The 17,406-nt window shown below is 46.4% G+C and overlaps 1 protein-coding gene across 3 annotated transcripts in view; it reads left to right on the top strand.

Moving 5' to 3' along the window:
- The window catches only part of KCTD19 (potassium channel tetramerization domain containing 19), a 33,309-nt gene that overhangs the window by 4,404 nt on the left and 11,499 nt on the right, over positions 1-17,406 (top strand). For all 3 annotated transcript variants that reach the window (XM_006155612.2, XM_006155611.2, XM_006155613.3), the window contains exons 3-5: positions 14,718-14,868; positions 15,589-15,780; positions 16,894-17,025. In XM_006155612.2, the coding sequence (XP_006155674.1) occupies positions 14,718-14,868; positions 15,589-15,780; positions 16,894-17,025 (475 nt within the window). The remainder of the gene's footprint in view (positions 1-14,717; positions 14,869-15,588; positions 15,781-16,893; positions 17,026-17,406) is intronic.

The raw sequence follows: 17,406 nt of genomic DNA, 5'->3' as shown, positions 1-17,406 counted from the left end.
GGCACATGGGTGTACATGCCCAAAATCTGAGAAGGAGAATGGAGGAGATTCCACAGCATCATCCTCCTCCCTGGGGTGCGGTTTCTCACCCCCCTCCTCAGTTTTTCTCTGGTGAGCACACGTATCGTATAGCAAAAACTAACAACAACAACAAAAACCTTCTCTCCTATTTTTTTCTCCAAATTACAGGAATCATTTCTGTGGCTAATCTTAAGTAGTACATTTATTCTGTAATGTTTTTTTTTCCTTTTTTAGAATTACTTTTATTCCATTTTTTCAAATTATCATCATTATTATTTGTTTAATTTGACCAGAGAGAGACAGAGAGTAAGAGAAAGTAGAAAAGCAAGCCTCCAGGTTTGGGACTGCCATGTGAGAGTCACGCCATCTGACAGCCCTCATAAGGTTTTGTTTTTTTTAGATTTTTTTTTTCTTGCTACAGGGCACATGTAGTCACACAGGAGATTGACTTCAGAGGGGAATGGCATGTCAAAATTTCTTATCCTCTGTTTTTCTCTTGGGATTTTGGGCACACACAAGCACCCAGCATGATTTTCAAGCTACTGGGTCCAAGACTTGAACCTCAGTCAGTCATGTGGGAGTCTAACACCTTAGCCACCACACCACCTGCTGGCTCTCTAAGACTTTTCTTTTTTTTAGAGAGAGAGGTTTTTCCTATAGGGTGCGTACGCTTACTGGAGAGACAAAGAGAAACAAAGAGACAGAAAGGGAGAAATCACCCCCCAGACGGGATGGTTACGCTGCAATCCCTTCTCCTCTGTTCTCCTCTTGGGATTTTGGGCACGCACGCACACATGCCCAGCGTGAGTTGCTGGGCTGGGACTTGAACCACGGTTGACTATGTGGGAGTCCAGTGACATAACCGTTATATTATGTCATCTGCCGATCCCTGTAAGACATGTTTTAAGTATACTTCATTAATTTATTGAAAGAAAGAGACAGAAGCCCCTGACAAGGTATTGTCACACCATTATCCCTTCCCAGCCCTCAGCTTTCCTGCCAGCCACAATCATTGGCGTTCCTGAAAACATCCCTTGTATGTTCAGGTCAACCCAGAACCTTTTCATGTGGCTCCAATGTTGCACAGCGGCATCCCTATCACCTGCACCACCACAGCTAGGCCTTATTCAGTAATTTTTAGATGTTTTTTTAACCTGGAGGAACTAAATTTTGGACTGAAAAGGACCACTGGCCATGCCCATGTTAATCCTGGACAAGGTGTTGTTTACTCCATTTCTACCAGTGCTAACCCAAGAAGTCATAGTGCATCTCAGTGCACTGCCAACTGTACTTCCCCAACACCTCCTAGAAGAAAATTGACATAGACCGTTTGTGTCTGGTCATAAAGGAATGAGAACATTTTACATTGTATATGCTTATAGACACTCCTTACTAAATAATTCACTGTTTTCTCTTAAAAGGTATATATTTGGAGGGGCCAACAGGTGGTATAGTGGTTAAGGTGCTAGAGTCCCTCATGGCTGACCATGGTTCGCGTTCCAGACAGGGCAGCTTGAAAATCATGCCAGGTGCGAGTGCATATGCGCCCAAAATCTTGAGAGGAGAATGGAAGAGACAGGACTGTGGCATGACCATACCCTCTGGGGGGTAATTCTCACTTTCCTCTCTCTCTGCCTCTCTGTCTCTCTCCAGTGAGTGAATGTGTCCTATAGCAAAAACCTAAAAAAAAAAAAAAAAAAAAAAAAAAAAATTTAATTTATTATTTTCTTTTCTTTTCTTTTCTTTTCTTTTCTTTTCTTTTCTTTTCTTTTCTTTTCTTTTCTTTTCTTTTCTTTTCTTTTCTTTTCTTTTCTTTTCTCTACAAGTTACCCACTTGAATTTCATTTAAAAATGTTGAACTGCCCCAGGAATGGAGTACTAAAATTGTTCACAAGTGGTGTCAAAAACACTTAAATGGCTTGGCACGTCAGTATCGCTGGCGACTATGCCAAGGCACTCTTTGGAGGGAAAAGGGAGGGAGTAATTTGCCCATTGCAGAAAATCAAAGCGATCAAGACCATTTCTGAAGAACTATTTTTAAAACGCAAGCCTATTATACAGTTTATTAAACTCTTTTAACTCCTTTGTTTTCCTCACTTCCCCAGTTGAAACAAAATATATCTCTGAAGCAGCTTCTAAATGAGAGGCAACCATTCAGGTCAGGGAGTTCCACAGTTCAAGCTGTATGAACAAACGGTATTTGAAGAATCACGTGGCTCTGCCTCCCTAAAACGGACCATGAAACCAGTGCTTGCGCTTTGGGAATGGTGTTTTGAAAGAAATAAACTTTTGAGTCCACCGGATTAAAGTGGTGGTGTTTATTCATTGAGCAGAGTGTAAATACAGCTGGGGTCCAACAGCGCCTCAAGCGAATCCACAGCCTCACACACTTCCATCACTTTCTCTTCTCCTAAGGCCTAATTAGATACTCAGTGTTTTGTTTAAGTGACCAAACACTTCCAGTTCTTAGTCTAAAGAACCTCTCAGGCAGCCCAGTTTAAAGCATTCAGCCGGTATTTGTTGAGAGCGTTGTGAGTTCCAGGGATTATTTCTATGGCTTTAGGAAAACATGGGAGGATTCCATAAAAACATAATGTGAGCTACGTATGTGAACCAGATGTATCATTTTAAATGTACTAGTAGGCACATTTAAAAAACAATAGAGACAAACAAATAATGTTAATTTTAATAATATGTTTAAAACTCAACATGTAATCGATTTTTAGAAATTGAAATATTTTACATTTTTTTGTACTTTAGTAGTCTTAAACATCTATTTTTTTTTTTTTTTTAGGGAGAGATATTTGCCAGAGAGAGAGAGAGAGAGAGAGCAAGAAATCACCCCCTGGGGGGATGGCCACACCTCAATCCCTTCTCCTCCACTCTCCTCTCAGAATTTCGGACAAGCACACACATAACCCCAGCATGAGTTTCAAGCTGCCTGGTCCAGGACTGAAACCATGGTCAAGTGGTGTAACCATTACGCCATCTGCTGGTCCCAAACATCTATGTTTTATACCTACAGCACACCTCTAGTTCAGACTGTCACATAACCAGTAGCCACATGCGGCTAGTGGCTACCACATTGGACAGCACTGTTCTAAACCATTACTGCAGAACACGTGTTACAACATGAATGAACCTTGAAATACCATGTTAAGCAAAAGAAACCACATATTATATAATTCTACTTAAATAAAACAGAGACAAGGGACCACAAATTGTATGATCTTAGTTATATAAAATTTGCAGAGTAGGTAAGTTTAGAGAGACAGAAAGTAGATTAGCAGCTGCCCAGGTCTGAGATGCAAGGTGGGGGAAAACATAGGTAAGTGGGCCAGAAGGTGGCCTGGGGGTTAAGGTGCTGGACTCCCACGTGGTGGACTGTAGTTAGAGTCCTGGACCTGACTGCTCACTCTCTCACTTTCCCTCTCTTCCTCACTCTTCATCTCTCTGGTGAGTGTATATGTCCTATAGAAAAAATTTAGAAAATAATAATAATCAGTTAAATTAATTCTTTAAAAAATGGGTGAGGGCCAGTAGGTGGTGTGGTAGATGAGGGTGCTAGATTCCCACACAGCTGACCACAGTTCGAGTCCTGTACCTGGCAGCTCACTTTCTCACTTTCCCTCTCTCTCTCTCTCTCTCTCTCACTCTGTCCCTCTCTGACCAAATTAAAATAAGTAAATAAATAAAGTAAAATAAAATAATTCTTTTTTTTTACGTTTTTTTTTAATGGGTGAGTGAAGGACTGGTAGGTGGCATGGTGGTTAAGGACGCAGGAGTCCCATATGGCTGACCGTAGTTCCAAGTCCCAGATCTGGTGCCTTGCTTTCCCACTCTCTCTCTCTTTCTTCTCTGTCCCTCTCTGGTCAAAGTAAAATAAATGGATAAATAAAGTTAAGTAAAATAATTCTTTTTAAAAAATGGGTGGGTGAGAATGGGCAGTGACTGTTAACAGGTACAGGGCTTTTTTGGGGAGGTGGGTAATGAAATAGATTGTGGTGGTGGTTGCCCACATCTGAATATACTAAAAACTGCTGAGCTGTACACGTTGAATAGACAAAATAGAGTTTGGCTATTCTTAGCCTAACGACGCTCGCTATGGGAAAGTTTCCTATTAAGGTCACCAAGAAAGTCATGACATATTTTTCTTTTAAAAAAGAAATATTTATTTATTTAATTTCATTCGTTATCTTTTTTGAAAATTTGACCAGAGAGAGAGAGAGAAAGAAAGGGAAAGTGAAAAAGCAAGCCACCAGGTCCAGGACTTGAACCCATGACCGGCCATGTGGGAATATAGCGTCCCCAACAACCATGCCACCTGCCAGCCCCAGTCATGACGTATCTTTCTATTTTTCTATGCAAAAAAATACATGATGACTTTCCCAAAAACCCAATAGTATGTGCAATATATCTCAATAAAATTGTATAAAAAAGAAAGATTAGATAATTGACTGCGGGCTTAACATCAGAGCAGAGGTCTGCAAACGTCAGTCCACGTACCAAATCCAGGCCAGTATCTCTTTTCTACAGCCTGTGAGTTAAGAATGGTTTTTAATTTTTGGTCGGTCAAATAATCAAAAGAAAAATATTTGGGGTCGTGTCAAAATTATGTGAAGGACAGGTTTCAGTGTCTGCTGATAGTTCTACTGCAACGCAGCCATGCTGACTCATTTGTGTGCCGTCTCTGGCTTCTCTGAGCTAGGACGGAGCTGAGGAGTTCAGGCAACAGAGCCCGTATGGCTAGCAAAACCCAAAATACCTACTAGCTGGCCTATTATATTTATTTGCAGAAAGAAAATCTGTTGGCCCCTCTCTGAGACTCTAGCAGGGCAAGGAAAGAAGCAGGAGGGCCAGATAGGAGATTCATACCCTATCCGTGAAAGATAATGGCCATTCGGTGTACCATGTTAATAGTGGAGTTAAAAGTGCTCAAATGCTGGCTATGTCTTGGTGGTAGAAATGACAGGGTTTGCTGGTAAATTGAACATAGGGCGATAGAGAATGGCCAATGCAGGACCAGCAGTTAGTGTAATGGCTATGTCGCTGGACTCCCATATAGTCGACCACGATTCAAGTCCTGGACCCGGTGGCTTAAACTCACATTGGGTGCGTGTGTGTGTGTGCCCACGATCCAGAGAGGAGAACGGAGGAGAAGGGATTTACAGCGTGGCCATCCCCCCGGGAGGTGATTTCTTGCTTTCTGTTTCTCTCTCTGTCTTTCTGGCGAGTGCATGTGCCCTATAGCAAAAACCTCTTTAAAAAAGAAGAGAGAGAGAGAGTGGCCAACGCCTTTGTTTCTGTCCTGAGTAACCAGGTAAATGGTAGGTTCTGAGGGATGTACAAGTTCACGGGAGAAATCAGGAAATAGGGTTTGAATGTGTTACGTTTTGGAGGCAAGGAAAAGGTGATAAACATTCAAGTGGAAATGGTGAGGAGGTGCTGGAAGCACAGGTCTGGAATTCATGGAAGCCGTCAGATCTAGAGAGATAAATGGAGAGTCGTCAAAGCGGATACATTAATCCACAAACCTGGTTATTTTGGAATGTTGTATATCGTTCACAAGAGAAATACAAAGTAGTCATTCCAAGTTTGTAGGTGAATGTCAGAGTCTCCTATAACTTTCTGTGCAATTTGGAAAGGCATTCTATTTTTTTTTTTAATTGCCATAGGGAGTTTGTGCTCATCAGAGAGAGATGGAAAGGCAGAGAGACAAAGAAGAAAAGGGAGAAAGGAGCCCCACTGGGGCTTGATCATACTGTAACCATTCTGCTTTATTTCTCCAGCCTGCTGCGATTTGGGGCACAAATGTACATGCCCCCAATGGGTTTTCAAGCTGAGGGGCTGGGATTTAGACCACAATTGTTCATGTGGGATCCAGCTTCCTTAACCGCAAGGCCATAGGGCCAGTCCTGGGAAACCTTCACCTAAATGTAAACTGCTCCAAGCCTCTCACATGCCATCGGCCTGGCTGGGAGTCACAGCTGCCACTGTGTAGTGTGACATTTTTCCCAGGGTCACTCACGAGCGCCCAAGGTCCACGCAGACTATTGGTTTCCTTTTACTTACTCCTGAAAATCCACCGAGGACATAATATTGACAACACATGCTACTTGTGGGTTTTTTTCCCCCTGCCTTCTGGGAACTTCTAAGTTTGGAATCTTAAATTGTTCTGTTTTGTGGGCATTCTGCTGCCAAAAAGCAACCCAAATATGCCTGTGTTCCATGTGCTTAAGGGAGCTGGGGAGTGCCTATGCTGCTCACACTAACGGCACGTTTAAGGAAATAGACCAGTGGTGGTGGTGCATTTCCTGTTACTGGTGATGTGGGACACATTGCTACCGTGATCTCGGGAAGGAAGGAGATGGTAGAAACAGCAGATCTTCCTCTGACGGTGTAGCCCGTCCATGGTTATGGCCAAGGGGACAACTCAAGTGCAAGCCTTTTGACATGGCATCAGCGCTTCTCACATGCGGCCCTTCTGCTGGTCCTGGCTTGTAACCCCACACATACACGTGCCATGACACACGGCCATGTACACACGCACACACGTACACAGGCACTCCCACCTACATTTCTAAGCACCCCATGTGCTTTCTCACTACACCTTTTATAAAAAAGAATGATTTTTTTTAACTTTATTTATTTTAATTTGACTAGAGAGGGACCGAGTGAGAGAGAGAAGGAAAGTGAGAAAACAAATCACCAGGTCCGGGACTCGAATCGCAGTTGACCATGTGGAAATCCAGAGCCCTTAACCACCATACCACCTGCTGGCCCCTCTCACTACCTCTCTTTTTTTTTAAGAATTGGGGCCAGCAGTTGGGGTAAGGGCTATGTTGCTGGGTTCCCATGTAGTCGACCACAGTTCGAGTCCCAGGCCCAGTGGCTTAAACTCACGCCGGGCACGTGTGTGTGCACGTCCAAGACCCCAAGAGGAGAATGGAGGAGAAGGGATTGCGATGTGGCCATCACCCCCATGATTTCTTGCTTTCTGTCTTTCTGTCTCTGTCTGTCTTTCTGGCAAGCACACGCGCCCTATAGTAAAAACCTCTCAAAAAAATAAATAATTGTTTTATTCAACCGTATTTATTTATTTTAATTTGACCAGAGAGGGATAGAGCAAGAGAGAAAGGGAAAGTAAGAAAGCAAGCTGCCAGTTCTGGGACTTGAACCATAGTCAGCCATGTGGGAGTCCAGCACCCTTATCCACTATGCCACCTGCCAGCCTCTTGCTATCCTTTTAATTTGCTATCATCATCCTAGAGTGCTTCCCTCTTAAGGCTTGGCCTAAATGTGACACTTCGGAGGCCTAGCCTGATGTTTTAAGGAAGCCTATTGTCTCTCTGGTTTCGTTGTTTTTTTTCTTTTAAGAATTATTTAATTTACAGGAACCAGCAGTTGGTGTAATGGCTATGTCACTGGACTCCCATGTAGCTGACTGTGGTTCGAGTCCCAGACCCGGTGGCTTAAAACTCACGCCGGGCGCGTGTGCGTGCGTGCCCAAGATCCCAAGAGGAGAATGGAGAAGAAGGGATTGCGGCATGGCCATCCCCCCTGGGGGGTGATTTCTTGCTTTCTGTCTCTCTGTCTGTCTCTGACTTTCTTTCTTTCTTTTTCTTGGGAGAGGTTTTTGCCATAGGGCGCATGCGCTCACCAGACAGACAGAGAGATAGAAAGCGAGAAATCACCCCCCAGGGGGGATGGCCACGCCGCAATCCCTTCTCCTCCATTCTCCTCTTGGGATCTTGGGCACGCACACACACTCGCCCGGCATGAGTTTTAAGCCACCAGATCTGGGACGTGAACCGCAGTTGACTACAATGGGAGTCCAGCAACATAGCCATTATGCTAACTGCTGGTCCCTCTTTCTCTGTCTTTCTGGCGAGCACATGCACCCTATTTCAAAAACGTCTCCAAAATAATAATAATTATTATTACTATTATTTTAATAATAATTATTATTATATTTAATTAATTTATTTTCAATTTGACCAGAGAGAGATGCAGGCAGTGAGGCAGGGAAAGAAAGCAAGCTGCCAGGTCCAGGACTCGAGCTGTGGTCAACCAGGTAGGTCGTCCAGCACCCCAATCACCATGCCCCCTGCCGGACTTCCACATGTCTGACAGCAGTTCAAGTTCTGGACCTGGCAGCTTAAAAATCATGCTGTGTAGGGGCCAGCAGATGGCATAATGGTTATGTTGCTGGACTCCCAAATGGCCAACTGCAGTTCGAGTCCTGGACCCAGTGGCTTGAGGATCATGGTAGGTGTGCGTATGTTGAATCATGCTAGGTGTGTGTGTGTGTGTGTGTGTGTGTGTGTGTGTGTGTGCGTGTGTGTGTGCTGAAGACCCCGGGAAGAAAATGGAAGAGAGGGGATTGTGGTGTGGCTATTCCCCTGGGGAGTGATTTCTCACTTTCCTGCTCACTATCTCTCTGTCTCTGGTGAGTGCACATGCCCTAAGGCCAAAATAAAAAAACAAAACTCTTTTTAAAAAGCTACAAAGATCGCGCTAGGCATATGTGTACACATGCCCAAAACCCCAAGAGGAGAATGGATGAAAGGAATTGCAGTGTGGTCAGCCCCCCTGGGGAGTGATTTCTCACTGATCCTCTGTCTCTCTCTCCAGTGAATACACATGCCCTATGGCAAAAATCTAAAAAAAATAAAAAATAAAGAATATAAGGCACCCTGAGAACTGCCACTGCTTTGGGAAACTCTGTAAAAGCCCCAAAGCTCTGCCAGAGCATGCACTTGCCAGCCATCCTTTGGGAAACACACACACACACCTCCGAGCCATCAATTTCACGACGCTTTTGATAGATACCTTTTCTTCACTACTATCTAGGCCAAACACAATATCAGTTATGCCTGTGCTAGCAATTAGCCATCTGAATTTAGGCCTGTATTTCCCTAAGGAAGTTCTCCCTGCAATGATTTTCCAGGTCATAACATGTGAAGAATAAAATTCCTAGAGGTAATATTCAAGCAGATGAAAGTAGACTTGAAGTTGACCCCCAGAAGACCAGCCACTTACTCTGTGACGACTTCTGTCAGCAAAGCCAAGGGGCAGCTAGAAGCCCAGGCTCTCTGGAGTGTTCTCCATTTAGTCATTCATTCAAGAAAAATGTATTGTGATCCCGCAGGCACTGTCCTAGATGCTGTGAATACAGCAGAGGACGGACAAAACAGGCAAGGGCCTTAGAGGTTACATCTGTTAGGGAAGACTGACAGACCGTAAATAAGCAGGGGAGGGCACTGGGCAATGCTTTCTGCGTTTTTACAGCATCCCAATGGCTTCCTGTGAGTAGAGAACTTGTATTGCTAAGAGTCAGAGCGAGGACTTACTTGGGAGAGTTCAGAAGACAACCTTGCTGGGGCTTCTGAGTCTAAGCAAGACTGACTAGCAGGCAGAGAATCATGCTAGGAGTGTGTGTGTGTGTGTGTGTGCGCGCGCGCGTGTGTCCGGAAGATCCCGGAAGGAAAATGGAAGAGGAGATTGTGGTGTGGCCATTCCCCTGGGGAGTGACTAGGAGGCAGCATGATCTGACCGGCAAGAACTGCCATTTTTGTGGATCTCTGGGGTTTGTTCTTGTTTTTTCTCTCTCTCGTTTAAAAGATGTATTGGGGCCTAAGGGTAGTGCAGAGGTAAAACACGCTGCTCTGTGAGGCTGACCTACTTGGAAAAACTCTAGCTTCACGTTTGGAGACCTCCCTTGGTACGCCAGACACACAAACCGGCGATCTAGGGTTGCTGAGGTTGAAAAGTGGATTGAGGCATCAAGACCCTGTTGGGGGTACTATCCCTCTCATGAAAGAAAGAAATATGTGAACTTAAAAAAAATTTAAAAGATTTTCTCAAACATACCTTTCTTGGGTAAAACGATGCTGCTCATACTTTACATTAGTGGAAACAGCGGGAAATGGAGATTGCATTCTACAGAATAGCTCATCCTCCCCTCAACTAGCACGGCTCCTCTCAAGCTGGTTGGACTGTCATGATTGAGCCACCCCAAACAACACTCCAAATAGGGCTGTTCTCAACACTGCAAATGGGTGTTGTCCTAGAAGTGATTTTTCTCATCTCGTGTGGTCATTTTAGAGTCATTCGATGGCACCACCGTGTTCTCTGCTGAAACAGAATCTCAGAGTTTGAATCTGCAGGTAAAGTAACTTCCTGTGACGTGGTAGCTTAGTGTGGGCCTGGGGTGCTGTGCTCTCTCTTCCCCGCCCTGCCTAGTTTCACTCTTTTCTTGCTAATCAGCCCGTCATCTTTCTGTCCATTATCATCAGACCCACACTGGGCCCTTTCTTCCTGCCATCCTCTCTCCCTCTTCTCCATCCCCATACCTCAAACCCTTAAGTCCTCCTTCTGGCCTCCAGGTCCCCAGCTGGAATCGCTCTCTTCGCTGCCTTCTCCTCTCTGTGGGCACGGCTGGTGGTAATCCTATTCTGGCTTTTCCTTTGGTTTGGGGTACTCAGCATCTTTCTTAGTTTTATGGGCACAGTCCACTTCCCCACCAGCTCCTTTTGGGATCCCCCGTGACTCTCTTTGCTTCCTTTCCTAGAGGACTCAGCCGTCCAGCCCTCCATTTCCAGGCATTCTTTCATGTAATGGCAGTTCTGAGCACTTACTCCATGCCCGGTTCTAGACTGGGAGGTGAGGGTGCATCAATTCAACCCCTCCCTCTGCAAAAGGACAGGTCTGAAACCAAGCTAGAGGCCTGCATTAAGAAGTGTGTGTGTTTCTGTGAGAGTAAAGGAGGAGGGTGACCTGCTCGGGCTGGGGAGGTCCAGGCAGAGGAATATTCTGAGCCTAAGAAACAGAGGAGGCATGGAAGATCATGGTGTGGTTTTGGAGCTTCTGTGGTTTCATGTCACTGACGATGGGATGAAAACAGAAAGAATGGTGGGAGAGGAGGCTGGAAAGGTAGTCTGGGATCTTACCATGAAGAGGAAATAAGTTAGCATAGTATTTCCTTTAATCTTTATAACACCTTCCAGATTTTACTGTCTCCATTTCACCTGTAAGGCCTGAGGCTTTGCAAGTTCTGTGACAAGTGGGAGGTGACTGGTAAGAACTGTGCTTAAGAACTGGGAATCTAGCATCCTCCCAGCATCGCCACCAACTTGGGGTACTGGATCCCCAGCCTCTTCCTGGGCCTGGTTTCCCATGTGCTCAAAGGGAGTGATAATACCAGAGCCTACTTTGTGGGCAGGGGATTATGAGAAGGGATCAGATTAAAAATGGGCAATAACCGTTAGCTTTCTTTCTTTCTTTTTCTTTCCAGAGAGATTTTTGCTATAGGGCGCATGCACTTGGCAGAGAGACAGAAAGCAAGAAATCACTCTCCCAGGGGAATGGCCATACTGCAATCCCTTCTCCTCCATTCTCCTCTCGGGATCTTGGGCACACAAGCACACCCTTCCGGTCTGACTTTGAAGCCGATGGGTCCAGGACTCAAGTCATGATTGACTACGTGGGAGTCCAGCTACACAACCATTATGCCATCTGCTGGTCCCTAAATGTTAGCTTTAAGTCATGGAATGAAGATTCAAAGCCAGGTCTAAGTCCAAAGCCCTATGCTTTTGGTGTTTACCTGCTGCTCGTGGGTTAAGGACCTCACGTACAGTTCTAAGGGGAGCTGGGCTTGATCCTGTAGACAAGGGGAAAATAGAAATTTTTTGAAAATTGGGAGTGACTTAGACTTGTTCATGTGTTTTAAAAATCACTATGTAGAAAGGGCCTGGGGTGGGGAACCAAGGGGCCAGGACTGGGGAAGAGAGAGAGAGCAGATGGAGGAAGGAGACAGAGTCATCAGACTTGCTGGCTGACAGTGTGAATTACAGCCAAGTAACAGTCCCTGCTTTAACTCCTCAGGGCTTCTCCTTACCGGGGATAAATCAGAACTCTCCAGGCAGCTCAGAGCCTTTTGTTCTCTGGCTCTTGTTCGTTGCTCTAGATTTCATCTCCTTCACTCCCACAACTTCTCGCACCTTATAAAAGGTTACACTTGAGGCACAAAGGCGGGTGACTCAGTCTGCGTCCCTACCCACTCCCCAGCCCTCATCCCCTCCTCTCCCTCCTGACACAGACAACATTTTCCTTGCTTTGTCCTATTTCTAAGCACAAACACTACCAGGCTATTGTCCCTCACCTTGCCACAATATGCCTGCCCACCTAGGGATGCAGGATTTGTTCTGGCCTCTTTGTCACCTTCCTGGTACTTCGTGTTTATCCCTCTTTGTTCGAGGCCAGCCACCCTTTCATGCAGAAAACCATCCCTCCCCCGTTCTCTTCCTCAGGAGAGCCGACAGCTCGACATAGAAGCTAAAGCTTGCAGTCCCAAATGAAGAGGAACCAGAAAGCTGGGGTCCCCTTCAAATGCTGAGGAAATAAATCCCAGGGTTCCCGAAGGTCCAGAAACTTCATGTTGTTGCTGGCTCTTATCTCAGTAGAAGTCAGTAATTGCCTTTCTTCTCTCTCAAGCTGAAGTACCTTGGGTCTAGGAATGGTGTTTGACTAGGCCTTGGTGGTGCATAACAAGTGTTTCTAAAATGAATGAATGGGGGGGCAGCTGGTGGTGTGGTGGTTAAGGCACTGGACACTCTCATGTGGCTGATCACGGTTCAAGTCCCGGACCTGGTGAACTTCCTTTCTCACTTTCCCTCTTTCTCTCTCTGTCTCTCTCTGGTCAAATTAAAATGAATTAATAAGTAAAATTAAATAATTTTAAAAAATGAATTATAGACCCTTTTCCAGCATTTAACTCCCACCCCCTACCCCTTACTCAATACCACAGGAAAACACTCCTTGCAGCCCAGCCATTGCCCAGTCCTTCTCTACTTCTATGGTCACCCAACGTGGGGAAGATTTTCCCATTCTTGTGTGTATGTGTGTGTGTGTGTGTGTGTGTGTGTGTTTGCTATAGGGAGTGTGCACTCATCAGGGAGAGGGAAAGTGAAAAATCATGCCCTGGGGGGATGGCCATGATACAATCCTTTCTCCTCCATTCTCCTCTGAGGATTTTGAGCATGTAAGCACATGTGCCTGGCATGATTTTCAAGCTACCAGGTCCAGGACTCGAATCACGGGCCATGTGTGATCCAGCATTGTAACCTCCACGCCACCTGCTGGCCCCAGTTCTCCCATTCTGGTCCACCTTTTGCAGACCCAAAGCACTATGTGATACTAATATAGCTGTGGCCACCAGGGGGCTTTTCTCAACACCTAGGATTCCCAAGAGAAACTTCACAAGGGCTTCATCAAGGGCTTAGCCAGTGATTAAAAGCAGGGTTTTTTTTGTTTTTTGTTTTTTGTTTGTTTTTTATTACTTTCCTACTGAATCTGAGGCATCCTGTCCATTATGAAGATCTTAGAGAAAAAAAGTTGGTCGTATATTGCCTTGAAAAGGATCACTTTTGGGTTCAGTAGGTAGTGAGGTGGTTAAGACGGCTGGGACAGGTCACAAAGCCTTTGACCTCAATTGCTTCACCAGTAAGACACTCACCACATTTGTCCCAAGTTACTCTTTACATTGTACAAGATAAATTACTATTACTCAACATGAAACAATTGTTTCAGCCCTGCCGTAATAGTGCATGTTGGGGACCAGCAGTTAGTGTAATGGCTATGTCGCTGAGCTCTCATGTAGTCGACCAGGGTTCAAGGCCTGGACCCGGTGGCTTAAACTCACACTGGGCACATGTACATGCATGCCCAAGATCCTTTGTCTTTCTGGCAAGTGCATCGTTTTTGTTTTTGGAAAGTGCAGCCGCCCTAAAAAAAAAAAAAAAAAAAAAAAAAAAAAAAAAGTATTAAAAAAAATAGTTCATGCTGATTAACATTGCTACTCAGCAGACTGGGACACCAGGAGGCCTGGGTTCAATTCCCAGCCCTCCCTAAAATCCAGGTCACACACAAAGGTGTGACCCTGTAGTCCCAGCTACTTGGGAGGCTGAGGCAGAATTGCCACATAGCAAGACCCTGTCTGAAAAAAGAAAAAAAGATTTCAAAAATCAGAGGTGAGGGGACAAAAAGTGGTGTGGTGAGTAGGCACTGGATTCCATATGGTCGACTGTGGTTCAAGCCCTAGACTCAGTGGCTTGAAAATCATCCCAGGCACATATGCATGCGTACCCAAAATCCTGAGGGGAGAATGGAGGAGCAGGGATTGTAGAATGGTCATCCCCCCCCCAAAGGGTAATTTCTCACTTTCTCTTTCTCTCTATTTCTCTCCAGCAAGCACACGTGCCCTATGGCAAAAATAAACAAAAAATAAAGAAATAAATAAAAAGAAAATAAATAATCATTGGTTTCTTGAATATCAGCATGTCATCCTAGAGCCCTAAATTTTTACATTTTGGGGGGCCAGGAGGTGGTGTGGGAGTTGAGGCACTGGACTCCCACATGGCCAACTGCTGTTCAAGTCCTGGACCTGGCAGCTTGCTTTCTCACTCTCTCTGTCTCACTCCCTGGTGAGTACACATGCCCTATCACAAATTTTAAAAAATAATAAAATTAAATACATAATTATTATAAAACTTTCTGCATTTTGTTTGATTGGCTTGATTTGTTTCAAAGTGCTTTACCAAAGTCAGTCATATACTGTTTTTCCTGGCATTTACTCTAGAGATGGTAGAGAGGTACTTGGTGAAGAGTAGCAGGCAGTAATCGTCTCTATCTAACAGACTCTAGACAATCTGAAGGAGGGGAAACACCATCTACGTGTGCGGCCGGCAGACATACCTGTTGCCGAGAGAGCGTCTTTGAACTACTGGCGAACATGGAAGTGTATCAGCAAGCCCTCAGAATTTCCAATAAAAAGCCCAGCCTTCACAGGTAAAATCAGGACAGGGTGGCCCTCCCTGAAGCCCACACCAGCTTCCCTTGTACTCACCCTAACAGAAATGGCATCCACCCAGAGCCCCCTGATTCCTGAGTTCTGGGTGCTCTCTCTACCTCTCTGTCCTCTCCCTCGGTCTGCGTGCTCCGTGGTTGTTTGCCCACTGGAACTAAGCAGCCTCCTCCGCGTTCATTCCTCTGCATGCCAGTGTCACTCGGACGAGGCTAGAAGTCGGGGAGCTCCATCACTCGTTTAGGCTGTCCTCAGATGACCACTGTCTGATAAGCGCCTTGCAGCATAGGTCAGCCTGCCCGGGACACCAGAATAAGGCAGTCATGGTTATTGATGGGTTTTGAGCTTCTAGAAATGTTAAAGGCATCTATTTCATCTGTAGGTCACAGTGGTTGATCAATTAGAAATAACCACATGGGTAAATTAATTTAATGACTTTGGGTATATAAGCTAAAATGTCACATGTCCCACTCTGTTCACTGTCTATAGAAAAATAGATTTCTATGCTTTGCTTCCCCCCACCCCCACCCCATACTCCTTCTAAACCTTAGGGCTACCTCTGAAAAGAGAGAAGGAAGTGCATGGTAGGGGCCATCTCCTGGGTGGTCTCTCCAGCTTCCTTTGGGGCCCTGGGCCAGTGAGAGCCCTGAAGACAGAGCTTGGCCTCTGGGAGGTGGTGACGCCCCCTGTGCATTCCCCTCCAGGTCTGCACGATAAGGCGCCTTTGGGGCTCATGGACACTCCGCTGTTAGACACAGAAGAGGAAGTGCACTACTGCTTCCTGCCCCTAGACCTGGTGACCAAGTATCCGAGCCTGGTGACTGAAGACAACCTGCTGTGGCTGGCGGAGACTGTGGCCCTGATCGAGTGCGAGTGCAGCGAGTTCCGCTTCATTGGTGATTGCTCTGTCCAGGGGTGGTGTGTGTTGGGGGTAGGGGCACAGACCACCTACCCCTCCTCATCCTACACCCCACGGGCCCAGCTTGGTGTACAGGCTCTCAGGAACCTCCCTGGGCAGTGGTGGTGAAAACATGACAGAGCCTTCCAGAAGACAAACAGGTTCTAGCATTAGACTCCCCCAGGCTCAGAGCTGTTTTACTCCCTGTTTGGGGATGGCCTGGCTGTAAAGAGGCACTGGAAACCACCTGAGGCGGTGTCAGGAGTCGCAGGAGCCAGTGTGAAGGGCAGAGTGCTGGGCTGGACTCCAGTCAGCTTCTCTTCTTACTCCGCCCTGACGCATCCAAGCAGGCGCCAGGCCTGCGCTCCTCTTACCGTTAAATGAGATAGGATTGTTTCAGAGGATGGTCCCACCACCAACTCGAGTGAAAAGGAAGGTGCATGGAGCGTGATTGAGGTTCCCCAGAGGTACCTGAGCACCTCCTTCCCTGCACTGTCCCAGCACAAGCTCTGTTGGGGACGTGAACTGAGTGTCCCCTGTGCTCCCAAGATGTCGTTGCTGCTGGCAGTGAACACCCAGGTTGCGTGAGGGGCCCAGTGCCCGGAGCTACTGCCGTTCCTATTCGTAGTCGCCTAGGAAGTGGTCCGTGATGTGCTTCTGCATCTCCAAATTGATTCACACAGGCTGTTAGCGCTGGCTCCGTCTCTGCCTCCCACACTGCAATCCAGGCAGAGACAAAGCGCAAGTGCCAACTGCCAGCCCAGGCTTGGCTGGGCAGCAAGACAACACCCTCTTTTGGAATGACCTGCCCTTGGTTCAAGACTCACAGGGTAAGTCTCAGGGTCAGTGTGCTCTGCAGGAGGGCCTGCTTGGGAGTTCCAGGCCAGGCCAGGAGAGGCTGCACCCATGGACTCAGACACAGGAAACAGAGTAATTGGGGTCTCTCACCTATAAACGCACAAAGTTAACCTAATCAGGTGTGTTTTAAAATCATTTTACAACAAGCAGAGCCTAGGATACGGTGCGGCACTGAAAACTTGCCAAAACCTAGACCTACAGTTAAACAAGAAATAACCTCATTAACTCATTTTGTCTTCCTTTTCCTTTCAAGTAAATTTTCTCCGTTCACAGAAGATTTTGCTGCCAGATAATTTCTCCAACATAGATGTGCTAGAAGCTGAAGTAGAAGTTCTGGAAATCTCTGAGCTCACAGAAGCCGTAAGGTCGTACCGGATGAGCATGGGTAGGTCACCAGGGAACCTTGGCCTCCCTTGACATTCCAGGACATTCTGGCTTGAGCTGAAAGGCCAAGAACAAACATCTTCCCTCCCAGCACCACTTGGGCTCTGGGCGGTGGTGGGTGAAGCAGGTGCCCTGGCTGACTCAGAATCCACGAAGAGGAATTTCAGCCTGTAAACCCAGGTGTCCTTCCTGCTAAGCCTCCCCACCAAGGGTGGCTAGCTACCAGCAGTGGGGGGAAACCAGGCCGCAACGTCAGGAGAGGGAGGTGGGGCCTGAGGGCAGGCTGCAGGGGCTGGGAGTGGGCAGGAGAGGCTGCCCTGCTTGTAGAAACGGTACCCACTGGGGACTGGCTGCACCCCCCCCCCCTGCCACTCCCATCCTG

This window comes from Tupaia chinensis, unplaced genomic scaffold, assembly GCF_000334495.1.
Source record: "Tupaia chinensis unplaced genomic scaffold, TupChi_1.0 Scaffold000463_1, whole genome shotgun sequence".
In the NCBI taxonomy this organism is placed as follows: domain Eukaryota; kingdom Metazoa; phylum Chordata; class Mammalia; order Scandentia; family Tupaiidae; genus Tupaia; species Tupaia belangeri.
Note: the sequence above shows the minus strand (reverse complement) of the source record. Positions and strands in the feature narration are given on the sequence as shown.